General features: G+C 35.4%; 1 protein-coding gene across 1 annotated transcript in view; it reads left to right on the top strand.

The window, feature by feature from the left end:
• Positions 1-15,275, top strand: part of KCNH7 (potassium voltage-gated channel subfamily H member 7) — a 449,505-nt gene that overhangs the window by 405,714 nt on the left and 28,516 nt on the right. The window contains exons 9-10 of the mRNA XM_082465231.1: positions 11,536-11,788; positions 14,779-14,984. Of these exons, the coding sequence (XP_082321357.1) occupies positions 11,536-11,788; positions 14,779-14,984 (459 nt within the window). The remainder of the gene's footprint in view (positions 1-11,535; positions 11,789-14,778; positions 14,985-15,275) is intronic.

The following is a 15,275-nucleotide window of genomic DNA, read 5'->3' as shown; positions in this document are numbered from 1 at the left end:
GAAACACCTACCATACTGGGAGGGAAAACCAAAGACTCAGTCCACACAGGTGTAATTATTGTACTTGAATCATAGAGGTCCATGTCGAGCCATTATCTAGTTTTGACTGTGAGTCACAATATGTGGACGCTGGGAAAATCGGGCCTTAGTAGTGTTTTCTAAGATGGGAGCTTTGGCCCAGATTCTAACTCTGATTTTACCTGCGTTATCTATGAGCTGTGCTTAATATTTAACAGTAGGTAACACCAGCAATGAGGTCAGAGCATTATAATAAAGTAAGAATAGTTAATCAAGATGTTTTTCTCTATGAATTACTTATTCACAACATTTTTGCATAGTTTTTGGTTACTTTTTTCTTCTCATTTTTAAAGAACTCTTTATAATTTATAGACAAAGAGTTCATTGACACTTTCTCTGTCATCTATATTGCAATTTGTTCCTAATCTCTTTTCAATATGCTGGTTTTGTTTAGGGTATCTTTTGAATTTTAAAGTTTTTTTGTTTTTTAATATCATCCAATTAGTCAACTTTTCTTATATAGTTCAGAGATCCGGTCCTGTTTTACAAAGGTCTCACTAAACCTATGGATTGTACAAGTAGTTTCCTAGGTTTTAAGTTTTGTTATATGATTTGGAAGAAAATTCTGAATCTGTTTGAAATGTAGTTCTGTAAATTTTCTTCACATGAATAGAAGATAGTACTTTTCCTGTTGATTTTAAATACCACCTGATTTACACATTAAATTATTAGGTATAATTGGAATACATATCCTTACTCCCAGATTGGCTCTATTTGTCCATTCCTATGGCAATATAATAATGATTTATACTTAGTGGCTTTATACCATACTTCAATTTCTGACAAAGTAGGTCAACTCTTACTAATCTTGTTTTTCTTATTTTGGGGGGCATTTGAGGGTATTTATTCGTCCATATAAAATATATGACTATTTTAACTCAGTTACGACAAACTCCATGTTGGGCTTTTGAGACAACCCAAAGATCAGGTTGTCAAATCTGGCACACAAAAAATCAGAACTTGTAACCAATATTAAAGTTTACTAATAATGTCAAGAATATATGTAATCATAAGGCATAAGCAAAGCATAGAGATCCTTCTTTGTATATTAGTATGTGTCTGTCTCAGATTTAACATGGGAGGTCCCTAAACTGTGTATGTAATGACATAACACTTAAACAGAATGAAACTTTTTGGTCATTAAACATTCACATTTTATAGTCTGGAAGTTACATAGCTTACATGACATTTTCCAGAAAGTCATGTCCTATAAATCTATTGATGACATTAAAACAAATCTGCTTTTGAAAGAACATTAGCCTAACAGTTATTAATAAATTAAAATAACAATAATAGTAAAAATAATATGAGCTATAATTTAAAGACTCCAAGATCTTAAGAAGAAGATACCAAGTGCTTTGCAAGCCTTCAGATCAGTTTATTCCAGTACAAGCTGCCTTTGAAACTTATTTCTTATGAGTGAGGAGTGAACACAAGGATTCTCTTTAATGGGAAATTGTTGGTGGGTGAGTGGACGGATGTGACTGAATACTTCCCAACTTCTGTATCATCTGTGAAGAGACGGTAGAGAAAAGTCTAGTTCTGGGTAGAAGATAGATAAAAGGCAGCTCATTCTTTAAAGTTGGGCAGCAGGATCTTTATCACACCTACTTCTACCTGAGCAGGTTATTAACACCATTCACAGCCAGGTCATGCTGCATTTCCCTGTCGATAGTATATGTTAAAACCAGACAACATTTCTTTTGCAAAACTTCTATGCAACATTAATTTTAGTTAATGTAACATACACTGAATTTTGTCACAGCTTGCTCACTATCCTAATCAAACACAAGATTTAAATAATGTAAAATAAAATGATCTAAGATGAAGGTAAAAAAAAAAACAAAATCTACTGATGAAAGTTTTGTTTATCATAAGCAATTTAAACTAGACACATCCTGCCAAAAACACTCCATAGATAGGAGCTGCCCCACACCCTTAGTGTGCTTGCCAGGAGCAGGTCACTAATCTTTGTCATTAGCTGGTCACTTTTCTTTCCGGTATTCCTCAGCAAGGATAGAGAATGAACTGTATTCCTGTTGCTACCCTTTCCTTTCTATTAATTTTATATTAATTTTTACATAATTTTGAAATTTCAATATTAAATTCTCATCTTTGCCCCATGTTAAAATCATCTGAAATATGTTAAACAAATTTTAGTGCTTCAGACCCACCCTACAACAATTAAACCAGAATTGCTTATAGCTAAGTCAGAGCATCAGTATTTTTATATGTCTATTCTAACATGTAGCCAGGATTGAGAGCCACTGATTTAGATTCTAAAAAATTACATCTCCTTCAACAAGATTTTATAATGTTCTTAGAAATTTTTACCTTTGTTATTAAATTTATTCTTAAATTTATATAGCTTAGTCAAACAAATGAAATACATTATACATTTCCATTTTTACCTGCTTATAAATAATATATAGTTAAACTATTTATCTTCCTTATAGCCACCTTAACAAATTATTTGCCTCATTCTTTTTTTGTTTGTTCGATTAACTCTTGGATGTTCTAGGTATGCAATCATATCAGCAACAAAAAGAGATAAATTCATTCTCTTTTTAAAAAAATACTATTTATTTTCTTTATTAGTTCACTAGATTCTCCAAAAAAATTTTGAATAGTAATAGCTGACTTTATGAAAATAGCTTCACCATTAACACTAATATTTTAAAAATATCCTTGCATTCCTGAAATAAATCCTACTTGGTCATAGATTTTTTTGATACTTTGTTGAGTTTATCAGCTAGTAAATTATTTAGAATTTTGCAACTGTTTTATAGGGATATTGATCTATAGTTATAAGCTCTTTATTTTTTTATTATTTAAATCCACTTTATTGTTATTTACTTTCCCCTTTTTTTAAACATCTTTATTGGAGTATAATTGCTTTACAATGGTGTGTTAGTTTCTGCTGTATAACAAAGTGAATCAGCTATACATATACATATATCCCCATATCTCCTTCCTCTTGCGTCTCCCTCCCACCCTCCCTATCCCACCCCTCTAGGTGGTCACAAAGTACTGAGCTGATCTCCCTGTGCTATGTGGCTGCTTCCCACTAGCTATCTATTTTACTTTTGGCAGTGTATATATGTCCATGCCACTCTCTCACTTCGTCCCAGCTTACCCTTCCCCCTCCCTGTGTCCTCAAGTCCATTCTCTACGTCTGTGTCTTTATTCCTGGCCTGCCCCTAAGTTCTTCAGAACCTTTTTTTTTTTAGATTCCATATATATGTGTTAGCATACGGTATTTGTTTTTCTCTTTCTGACTTACTTCACTCTGTATGACATACTATAGGTCCATCCACCTCACTACAAATAACTCAATTTCATTTCTTTTTATGGCTGAGTAATATTCCATTGTATATATGTGCTACATCTTCTTTATCCATTCATCTGTCGATGGACACTTAGGTTGATTCCATGTCCTGGCTATTGTAAATAGAGCTGCAATGAACATTGTGGTATATGACTCTTTTTGAATTATGGTTTTCTCAGGGTATATGCCCAGTAGTAGGATTGCTGGATCGTATTAGATGTACTTCTGATGTATTTGTGGGGAGGAAGGTGATCTCCACGTCTTACTCTTCCGCCATCTTGAAGGTCTCCCTATAAGCTCTTTAAATGTTAGAAAGAAATCATCTGTTAAGCCATGTGGTCCTGGTGGTTTTAATGGTAGTTCTTTAATCACCATTCTAACCCTACTATGGTAATTATTTATTATATTTCTTTCTTAGTCAATATTGGTAATTCATATTTTGTGAAAAATTCATCCATTTCATCTAGGCTTTCAAAGTTGTTACAAAATTGCTTGTAGGATTCTCTTTTAATTCATTTATTCCGTCTTTTCTGTATAAGTAGGTACATCTGCCTTATCATTGCTAAATTTGTATATTTTTGTTCTTTCCTGTAGTAGGCCTTTGAAAGATTCATTTATTTCACTGGATCTTTTTCAAGGAATTAGCCTTTGGATTAATTTATTCTTGCTCCTATTCTTTTCATTTTCAACATTTGCCTTCATTACCCTCTTTTTTATTTCTTTGTATTGTCCTACTATTCTTAACAGTTGTTTTAAGGTTTTTCATTGTTTGAGTCTTTCCTTCTGTAATATCTAAGACATTAAGACTATATATTTTCCTTTCAATGCAAGTTTTTCTGTGTTTCCATGGGTTTTGACATGAAATGTTCTCCTTCTGTTGCTTTGTAAATTATTTCTTTTTGGATCCAAAGGTTATCATAGAGTGTGGTTCTTAATTTTCACGTACTTCTGAATTTTTAGTCACATTTTAATAATTTTTTTTCTTGTTTTTTGGATTACAGTCAGAGTTAAGGGACTATATAAACTTTTCTACTATTATAAATGTTTAAGCACTCACATGTAGTACAAAAATTATCTATGGTTGCATTTGTTTAAAATGACTCACCTTTATAAAGGTTTTCCAAAGCATTTAGCTTTGTTTTCATGGGGATGGGGCAACCCTGCTCTCTTTCTTTACACACACTCATTTCATTCTTTTATGTGTAGTACGATTGAATTATATAATTTCATGAACAAGTACAGCTGACATAAATAGGTTTCAGAACATACACAGCTGGTTTGTAACTCAACTGGTAGAAGTAGAAATGTGTAGGGACAAAACAATATGTAACATTCAGAGCGTTGGATAACGAGAATCAACATATTTTACAGAAGCGGAATCTAATAGGTGGAGGAAGAGAACTTCTACTATTTTGAGAGTTTCTACTATTTTGCAAAAGTTATATAATTGCTGATACAACCATCAGTTTCCTTAGAAAGCAATTGAATTGCTGTCTAGCCTTAATCTTTCTGAGGAACAAATTCCCTAACTGGTACAAAAAGAAAATGGCATTTATGCTACATTTTTACTCTTTCTTACTTACTGATAAACCAATAAATAAAATGAGTGGGAAACATTTTGTATTTCACCATACTAGTAGCAACTTTTGAAATCCAATCTGATGAACAGCTATGGCAAGTCACAATAGTTGAAAGAATCCTGGAGTAAGTTTGGAGTCTTAATTCTTCCACAAATAAAATCCCTTAATGCACTTATACTTCAGCTTTCACATGAAAAATGGGGGAATCACCATTCTATATTCCTTATATAAAGTTGATGAATCAAAAGAAGATTTGATTTTAAAATATTATACACGAGAAATTTTTCTGAAACATAAAACTACATCCAAGTTCAAAATGGCATATCAAGTGTGAAGTTATACTTAAATCACTCTTTTCATCACCTGGCAGATTGCACCTCCCTTTTCCTTTGTAAGCAAGCTCAGGTCATCTACAATCAATCCACTTGTAAAAAAGTATTTGCAAAAAATATCCATTCATCCACTGTGGTTAAATTCTGTCCATCCCCTCCTTCATTCCCTCTCTCAAGTAATTGGGCAGTTGAGGGGAAGGTCCTGAAATTGCTTCTCAGGATACTGGTCCCTCCTGTTACCTTTAGAAGCCCTAGTGAGTTCCAAGGTTTTCCCCTGAGGCCGTATTTCAGAAATCCTAATGCATCCTTTTAAGTCAGGTTTTTGCTGATTTAGCACAAGGACTCCAGAGTTGGAGTAGCAAGAATATGTATGCAAAAGTAATAAATCCCCTCTGCCTACACATCATCACCCACACTCCAACTCGTCCTAGGCCCTGACTTAATTGGGGTCAGGTTAAACTTTGAGTGTCCTTCTGAAAGCAAAGGAACATCTCATAGTTATGCTGTTAGCTGGGGATGGGAACTGCAGGAGAGGGGAGGGGAAGACGCAGGAGGGAGGACTGTTTCATTTTTCAAGGAACCTTTACTTGCACCAGAACTTGTTCAGGATTTATGACATTGTTTTCCGTGTCTATGTGCAGTAAGATTTTGTTCTGCTCATATGTTTTTTTTCCTAAATGATGTAACCATATGATATATGTTGAAAAGTTGCATGTAGAAAATTAGTTAATTTTTCCAAGGCTTATAAAAGCCCTTTAGTCATGGATTCTACAATACCCTGCTTTGCCAGCAGTCTGGCCAGATACGATGGCCCTATGCAATAAAATAATAAGCCGCATGAAAGTAAAATAAGAAAGTAGATGAAAAAGCAATTTGAGCTTCAGACTAGGACTATATATATTTATATGTTTAAAACTACTAAAAGAATCTACCTATCTTGATTAGTGGTTAAATGTGTAATGCCAAGGAAATATGAAAAATATGTGCTTCCTATCACTTAATGTTAAACCATAATCATAGAAATAATCTGGGATCTCAAAATTATGGAATCCATTAAAGAAGAATATTAACTTCTAGAAACAACAAAAAGCAAGGTTCAGTATATTTTAAGTGCTAAAGATTTATCAAGCATAGAGTGCTCACATAGCAAGCAATAATTCTATTAGAATAAAAAATGCTATAAAATATTAAGGTTGTACTCTAGGGGAGAAATTTAAGATTTGATATATTTCTTGCATAATCTATTTAATAATCATGCTTGAGGTTTAGTGTTTCATAGGGAATGTTAATTTGTGTTTTGATTAATCTTAATTTGTCAAGATTTACATGTATTTAATGACCCAATGAATTTCCCCAGAAAATTTCCTAATGTCAGTTATCACAGTTACCAAAGTTGTTTCTATGATTAATTTGCTATTTAGGGGAACCATTTGCCACACTCAGATTGTTTTTCTCAATGTGCCCTTTTTAGCCTCTCTTTAGGAATGTCCCTCTCTGCAGCTATGCTAAGTGAAACAAACCAGAAACCATTCATTACACCATAGGTCAGCTTTCCAATACTATCTAGATAAGGGGCATCTGTTAGAGAATATATTTTGATTTTTTCAAAAGCAAATACAAGACTTTAAAACACTATGGAAGGGGGTGTTTTTTTGGTAAAAACTCAATTGTTGACACTCTTCCAACATAACGTAGAAAGTGTGCACACCACCAAAAGAGAGTGTTTTGTGATCCAGGGTAAGAAACAGCAAACACTGAATCTTGTATCTTGAATTTGAGGAAGGAATAATAGGGTTTGATAGATGTTTTCTATGGCATAGTTATTTCCATTTTTGCTCTCTCTTTGTATAATTTCTTCAGTTTTACTTTGATTTAATACTTCTGTCTGGTTTTGTGGTTGCTGGGTGGTTCTTGTTTGAATGTCCCTAAACTTTGGGCTCTCTAATGCTAAGTTATGGGATTGATTTCTTTTAATAATCACAGAAAGCACTTCATACTCAAAAGAACAAATGTCTCATTTGTCTTACATAATTTGAGAGTTCCACAGAGTTTTGTCTACCTAAATTCAAGTAAAGGGAAGTTAATCTTACATTTATAAAATATTCAAGTGACTTTATATCATAATTAAGATATGGAATTTTTATCAGCCTTGAAAAAATGTTCTGGAACTTTCAGGAACTTTAGAAAAGTGAAATTAGAGCTTTTTACTCACCTTAAATTAACTGTTCCCTTGAGGGTTCCTTTGAACAACCATTAGTATTGTAAATGTGCATTATAAATGTCCAAATTTGGCCTGAAAATGTGGGAAATTCTGATTAACCCTATAATTTTTTTTAATCTGAGCATTTAGAGGCTTGAGGACCAGGGATATTTTCAGAACATGTTTTATTCATTGTTATGCTCTCATGCCTAGCATACCGCTTGGTATAGAGTAGATACTTAATAAATATTTGCTAAAAGAATGAGGACTGCTTTTCCAAGCTGCAGGCCGTGAAACTGATTCTGGGTGATGCACCTTAGCCTTTGAAAACAGGCTAACTCCATAAAACAATGGCTCCAGATGCACAGTGAAAGGTGCTAAGTACCCTCACAGCAGCTCCAGAGCTTGACAAACAAGAAGGTTGTATAGAGGGTAGCAACATGACTATAATAATCATTAAACCAGCTTGTGTCCTGGTTTGTACTTGTGTACTTGGCATAGATAGTCTTTTAGCCAGATCTGCTAGGCCTGGTAAAATGCCACTATCTGAGTGCTGAATGAGGAAGTTCCAAGTTAGGTAATTTAGCAGAGGAACCAAACCTGACAAAAAAAGGATTATCCATTGGAAACAAGAAAGGCAAAACGGCTGGGCCCAGTGGAAAGGGGTGCCTTGGATAAATATCCGCTTAAGCTTACCGTTTCTTCCCACTCTTTTCAATGTTCTTCTACCTCTGTTCCAATACAGCCCCCTCTCTTATAACTCCCACTTTAAAATCCTCTTACTGAGGCATAAACCAGATTCCGATGCTGCTAACTTATTTTAGACGTCCAAACCTCTGGGCTAGGAAGAGATTCAATTATTAAATCTTAACTTCTATTGAGTTTTACCTGAATGATCTATGTAACTGACTTAAGAAAATTAAGAAAGTCAGTTAAGGGCTAACACAGGAGAGTTACTTAATCTAGACAAGTCCTTCATGCTAAGATCTGTGTATCTTCCCCCCATGCAAGCAAAGTCCTCTCCATGGAACTCTACGGTACCTCCTACTAGAGGTCATTCTCTCCAGTGATTGCCACTCCTAATAGGTTGAGTGTTAGGGGCTGACAACATATAGTAAAGACACTTGAGAAGAGAATGATGTTGAAAAACTTTCTCAAGTGCTCTTAAGGTTTTGTGGGTGATTCTAAGAATATTGGAATTCCAAGAACATATTTGTACATTGATTTAGTAACTGACCACTCTCAAAAAGGATTTAAGACAATTCACAGTGAAAACCTAAGTGAAAGTAACCCAAAATATTTAACACAAGTCAGAAACAGGAAACAAAAGTTAGAGAGATGAAAGGAAAAAGAATTCTTAAACTCTCTTGAGGCAATGGAACACAAAATTTAGTGGTGAATTTCCTACTCACCAAAGAGACCAATGAGAAGAACACATTGGGCATGTATCTCTCAGTTTCTAGCAAACAGAATGTAACAGTTCTTTAGGAACAATAAATATGTGTGAGAGAAAAAAAAAAAAACAGAAAAACCTAGAAGTAAACTTTCCACTGAACATCTACAATGCACAGGATGATTTCCATTCATTATGACATTTAATTGTGGGCACAACCCTGTGAGGTAGATATTATTTTTACAGTAAAGGAAACTGAATCTCAAGAAAATTTAATTGACTTGACAAAAGTCACAGCTAGTAAGGGATGGAACTAGGACTTCAGCTCATGCCTATCTGATTCCATAGCTCATATCACACCCAGAGAAGTGAATAACCCCTACCTCTATCTCATCATCTCATCTGCATCTTCCAATTCAAAGCATGCATACACACACACACATGCACATGTGCACAATTTTTCCTTCTATAGCCAGGCTATATTCAGAAAGTATAATTGAGAAACTTCAGGAAAATGACAGAAATAGCAGCTGTAAGCTCAGTATTCTCATTCCAACTACTATAACAGTAGCAATATCTCCATTTATGTGAAACATAAAATGCCTTTATAGATAAACCCTAAGAGAAAAATAGGCATATCTGTTACTTGGGCTAATGTTCTTTACGTTTTTATCTGTATGGGGACATCTGAGAGTTACACTGAGACCACAATAGTGGGCTTCAGGCAGGAAAAATAAATCATATGCAAAGAAGCCAGTGAACTGGGGTTTATTCCTACCATAGCACCTCCAAATAAAGTGGCCCCATTTCAGAAGACAGTGTCCAAACCTAGCTTAACTCTAGTCTAGCATCACTTGCCAAAGAACTGAATGTGATTAGTTTAGGCAGGTAAAAGGATCAGCAAACTAGAGGGTTGCTTCCATGAGAGGAGCTGGGTTGTTTGTGATCCCAACAAAGCGTGGGAAAAGAGTCTCCAACTCCAAAGGCAGAAATGGGCAAAGACAAGTTACCATTCTGGAGAGGTCTCCAGTCTAAGTAGGCAATCTGACCGGTGTCCAGTCATGGAGGTGAAGCCTGAAGGTTACAGTTAAGGGGAGAGGTTTCAGATGAGTGCCTAGGAACTCAGGCAGAGGAAAGCTTATTTTTTGGGAGTCTGAGCCAGGTAATACAGGAACTTTAAGATAAAAGTCTGAGTTTCTACGGCTGTGCGGAGCTGGACGAGCAGAGTCCTACAATCAGCACACCATTTATTGGTAACTGATGACAAATTCCAATATTGCAAAGGCTCTTATTCTCTGGCAAAGAAACACAGATGGATGAAGTGACTTGCACAAGCATCAGCCTGTGGCAAATTCATGACCAGAACTCATATTCTGTGGCTTTTCTTCTAAAACACCCTTGACCCATTTCTGTGGGTGACTCTACAATGAAGGAAATAAGACTGGAAACAGTGGCTGTTGTGTTTCAGGTCTCTCATTGATCCTTTTGTATCTCATCACAATCAGTCTGACCAGTTGCATCACACAGTGGTCCTGCAGACGCAGGATCCCTGTGGTTACTTTAATATTTAACATAGTAAAAATTGTAAGTTAACTCAAATATGATCTAATTTGAAGTTCCTCTATGGGCCACATGCATTTGAATTATCTGCACAAATAATTTATTATTACTTTTAGCTATAGTGGACAGCAATACAAAGGTTGACCCAAAAAGGTAGGAAATCCTAAAATTACATTTTCAGGCACTATATAATGCCTTCTCCCTCTACTCCAAAGCATATTTAAATGGATCCATTTTTACTGACAGAGGAAAGTCAACCTGAGAATTAAAATCTCTATATGCCACCCAAAATAGCTAAGACACATACAGAAGAGTTGAGTATCCTTGACCCATTGTATACTGGACACTTTTTTTTTAATAACATAAAATTTTATTCAATTTAAATTGAGTAACACTTGTCACAAGCTATTGTTTCATCTTTTTTTACAAGTTTTAATTTAGTCACTGAATAGGTTGTCAAAACAGCAGAGCTGTTAGGAGGTTTATGTATGCATCGTAACTTCTGGCACAATTTCCATTTTTGAAAACTGAACTACACTTTTAAAGTACGTTTGCTGTTCTCCTTCCCTTTCTCTATTTACAGTGCTTATCAAAATATTTAGTACTAATAATGTGCATATGAAACATAAATATTCCAAGTATTGTTAACTAAGGTTGACTTGAGATTCCTTCTAAAAGTTGTCTTTCTAGTTGTACCACCTTTCATTAGTTATGTCTTATTAATCGTCACATTGCATTATATCTGTGCACAGTATGGTGCTACATAACATAATGCAGGAAATGAGAAGCAGTGTGAAACGTTGTAGGCATTACATTTTAATGAGACAGCATTTGTGTTGCGTCTGAATGCCTGCAGTTAATTCAGAGAACAAGTATTTGAGTTAAAATTCTGACATGTTCAGCAAAGCAAGTATTCATTAAGGTAGGCGAGGTAGAAGCATTGTAAGAACTCCTGTGTGACATTTACTACAACTGCGATTCTGTGAACGCGAAATATACTTTATTTCAGGTGGAGGTAACCCTGTGCGCCGGTAGTATGAAACTCTTTCTTTTTTTTTCTTCAGGTCCTAAAGGGTTTCCCAGAATGTTTACAAGCTGACATTTGTCTACATCTCAACCAGACTTTGCTGCAAAACTGCAAAGCCTTTCGAGGGGCAAGTAAAGGTTGCCTTAGAGCTTTGGCAATGAAGTTCAAGACCACCCATGCACCTCCAGGAGACACCCTGGTTCACTGTGGGGATGTCCTCACTGCACTTTATTTCTTATCCAGAGGCTCCATTGAAATCCTCAAAGATGACATTGTGGTAGCTATTCTGGGTGAGTGTTTTAGAATTGGATAGTCACAAATTCAGTTATTAGCTAGTGCAATGCATGGTTTAAAATGATAGAAAAGAGGGCTTTCCTATTTATTTATGAGTACTAAGACTGAGGAGTAATTTTAAAGCTTTATTTAAAATTCAATTCAAATCAAATTAACCTTGCAGAAAATATGTTTTCTTGACTGTCTCACTTTTTCTCAGGTGTGTAAATGCTTCCATCTTGGCAGCTGCTTAAGCTTTTGAGGCCAGATATATGAAAATAGTCAGCATTTTCCTTTTCATGTTAGAGGATCTTGGATTCATGCTGAGACCTTATCACCTTAACTAAAATATATACGTAGTAAGCATACTTGCTAGCATGTGCCAATGCCCTGTCATGAAGTGGGTTTATATGTTGATGAATTTCATCTATTTGCTGTGCACTTTATCTGCTGTGTCCCGTCAAACAGAATTATATGAGTCCTTACCTAGGTAATATAGGGCTATAAACTTAACACCTAGGGATAAAAGTGGTGAGGAGATGAAAATTAGTAATAAGTTAAACTGGTTTGGGTGCAAAAAAAAGTCCATCTGTCCAATCTGCCTCTTCAAAAATAAATTTAGTCATTGCGAACTTGTAGGATTTCTTTGGAATATTAGAACAATGGGAAAGAACAAGGGAGCAGAGAGAAACGAGATCAGTTGCTGTCCTCTCCTATCCCCTAGCCAGTATGTTTAAGCCTCCGTCTCCCCATGAGAATACCCACCCCCAATGATTGTGAACATGTGCACTTCTTTTTTCCTGCAGATTAAATCTGGTTCTATTTAAATAACAAGCACATAAGTCAGTGATTTCCTTTCACTTGACGCTTGATGTTAACATCCAAAAGGACAAGGATATTGTCTGTTTTCGTCACGGCTATGCAGAACCAAAATGGGCATAGCACAGGACCCAATACATGAATGGAGATGTTTGAGAGATTCCTATTTATTTTGATAATTTTATTATGAGAGCCTTTTGAAAATTTTTTCAAAATTGACCAGATGCACAATTTGGTTTACGATCCAATAAGCAGACCAAGAATAAAAACATATTCTAAATCACTTAGCAGCTACACAATAAAGTGGGATTTTCACCAGATTTGGCTTTGACAGTTTGCTCTAGTATGTTGCCAGGGAAGGAGCACACATCATTGCATTCCTGATCTTCAAATCAGCCATCCCTAACTTCTACAGGAAGGTAACAAGCCTTCTTGCTTTATAAAATAATAATTTTAGAGGGTAATTAAGCTGTACACGGTGACTGGCTTACTCTTTGCTCGTTTACAGTCACATAGCTAATTAAAATACGAAGCTCATGCTGAATTTAGTTCAGAGCTTTTCTCTGATAATATCTGTACTGAAGTATCAAAACTATAAAGAATTTCAAGAGATTCTCCTTTTCTGTCTCCATTTCCATGTAAATCTGCACTTAAAATCCTCAGAAATAGTGATTATTTATTCTATTTTTGAAAAGCTAAGTATTTATTTAAACTACAGTTAATGTATTCTCTCCAATGTTAATTTTTCTTATAAAGATATGGCATCTGATTTCTCCCCATTATAGTCACATTTAGAATAAGAACATTACAGCATTTTTCTTTTACATGAACTTTATTGTTTAAAAGTCTTGGTAGTTTCCATAGTCGGGTATATATGAACTTGTCTACCAAAAACTAAAGTGACAGATCCAGGGAGTTTTTTCTAAATCTGAAAAGAAGCTTCAGGATATATGTAAGAAGGTACATTTTACGCTGCCATTGACTACCATTAAAAGTTACGTAATCAATAATCCATCAGTAGTTATTACGCATGTATTCCATAGGTACGATTTTTAAGTGTCTTGACATTCAGAGACAGAAAAACCTAAGTGGCCATGACTTTCAGGGAAAATATTGGGAGAAGGTGAAATATATCAAGGGTGCAAAGATTATGACTGGAGTCAGAATGCATGGGATTTAGTCATGGCCACCCTCTCCCTCCCTTTACTTCACCCAACTAAGAAGGTGACCTTGACCTAATCCGTTTACACTCTTTAATCTTCTTTCCATATTCATAAAATTTGGATAAGAATTAGTAATTTTTTCATGAGGTTATTTTGGGGATCAAGTGAGATAATACACCTAAGCATTTGACACAGTGCCTGACACCTACTTAGTCCTCAATAAGCATTTCTTGTTGCGGTCATAATCATCCTCATCATTGAAGGACACCTAGGAAAGAGGTGACATGTGGCTAGGCAGAGGGGATGGGGGGGGTGCCCACCAGAAACCAGACAGTGAAACAACCCCAGGTTTGGCAAAAAAGCAGGAAGGACACACTTTTAGAAGAAAGGCCATAAAGCCATATAGTAAAAAAGCATGACTGTATTTTTTTTTTAAGAAAATGTAACTAGGTTTATTAAACAATTGGGCAACTTTATTAAGGGCAAATCCAAAGGTGGTTACTAAAGGAAACAGGGTATGTTCAAATTGTACCCCTAGTCCTCTAAGTGTTAAAAGAGTTCCACCAAAACCCCATGTTTGGCATCACCTCCCGAGACCATCCTGAGATAGAAAGTTTTAAAATTTGACTCTCCACAGCCTTTCCCATATTCCTAGATGGACAAAATTAGACCACACCTACTATTGGCAAGACTCTTTTCTAGCAATGTGTGACATAGCAGACTAAAGCCGTGTTTGCTGCATTCCAGATGCTTAGCCAAAGAATCAAAACAAGGAAGTAATGGGGATTATACCAGGACCAGTGCTCTAAGAGGCAAAATTCCAGTCAGGGAACAAACATGACTGGGACAGCCAGTACGAGGTACTGGAATTTTGCTGCCCAAGTGTCTGTTGGCTGTAGTGTCTTACATATGAAATTTTTGGTTCAGGGATTGGTCAGTGGTCCCCTTCTACTTTCAGAAGGAAAGCATTAAGTTCAGATTCCTTTTATTTCCTTTTTTTCCTTTTCTCCTTTTATCTTTTTTAGGAAAAAATGATATATTTGGAGAAATGGTTCATCTTTATGCCAAACCTGGAAAGTCTAATGCAGATGTAAGAGCTCTCACGTACTGTGACTTGCATAAGATCCAGAGAGAAGACTTGCTAGAGGTTTTGGATATGTATCCTGAGTTTTCCGATCACTTTCTCACAAACCTAGAGTTGACTTTCAACCTAAGGCATGAAAGTGCAAAGGTATATGTTGCCTGCTTACTTTTGTACTCTGACATTTTATTTTATTCTTGGATTGCCCAAATACCTCTGAAAGATCAAGCGGAATAGTGTAGAAAAACTTAACCAACTGTGAATATTTGAAAGAAAAAGCTAACTTAATATTGGAATTTCTCAATGATAGAGAAGAAATTCAGTCTAATTTCTTTCAAGTACATTGAATAATTTTAGGTAGTTCAATTAAATTTGACCTTTTAGGAACTCTTGGGTGACATATTTGATTTATAATAGCCTTGGTTTATATTGAGTGTGACA

This window comes from Balaenoptera physalus, assembly GCF_965194825.1.
Source record: "Balaenoptera physalus genome assembly, chromosome: 6".
NCBI classification, from domain to species: domain Eukaryota; kingdom Metazoa; phylum Chordata; class Mammalia; order Artiodactyla; family Balaenopteridae; genus Balaenoptera; species Balaenoptera physalus.
This window is presented reverse-complemented; position numbering and strand designations above follow the sequence as displayed.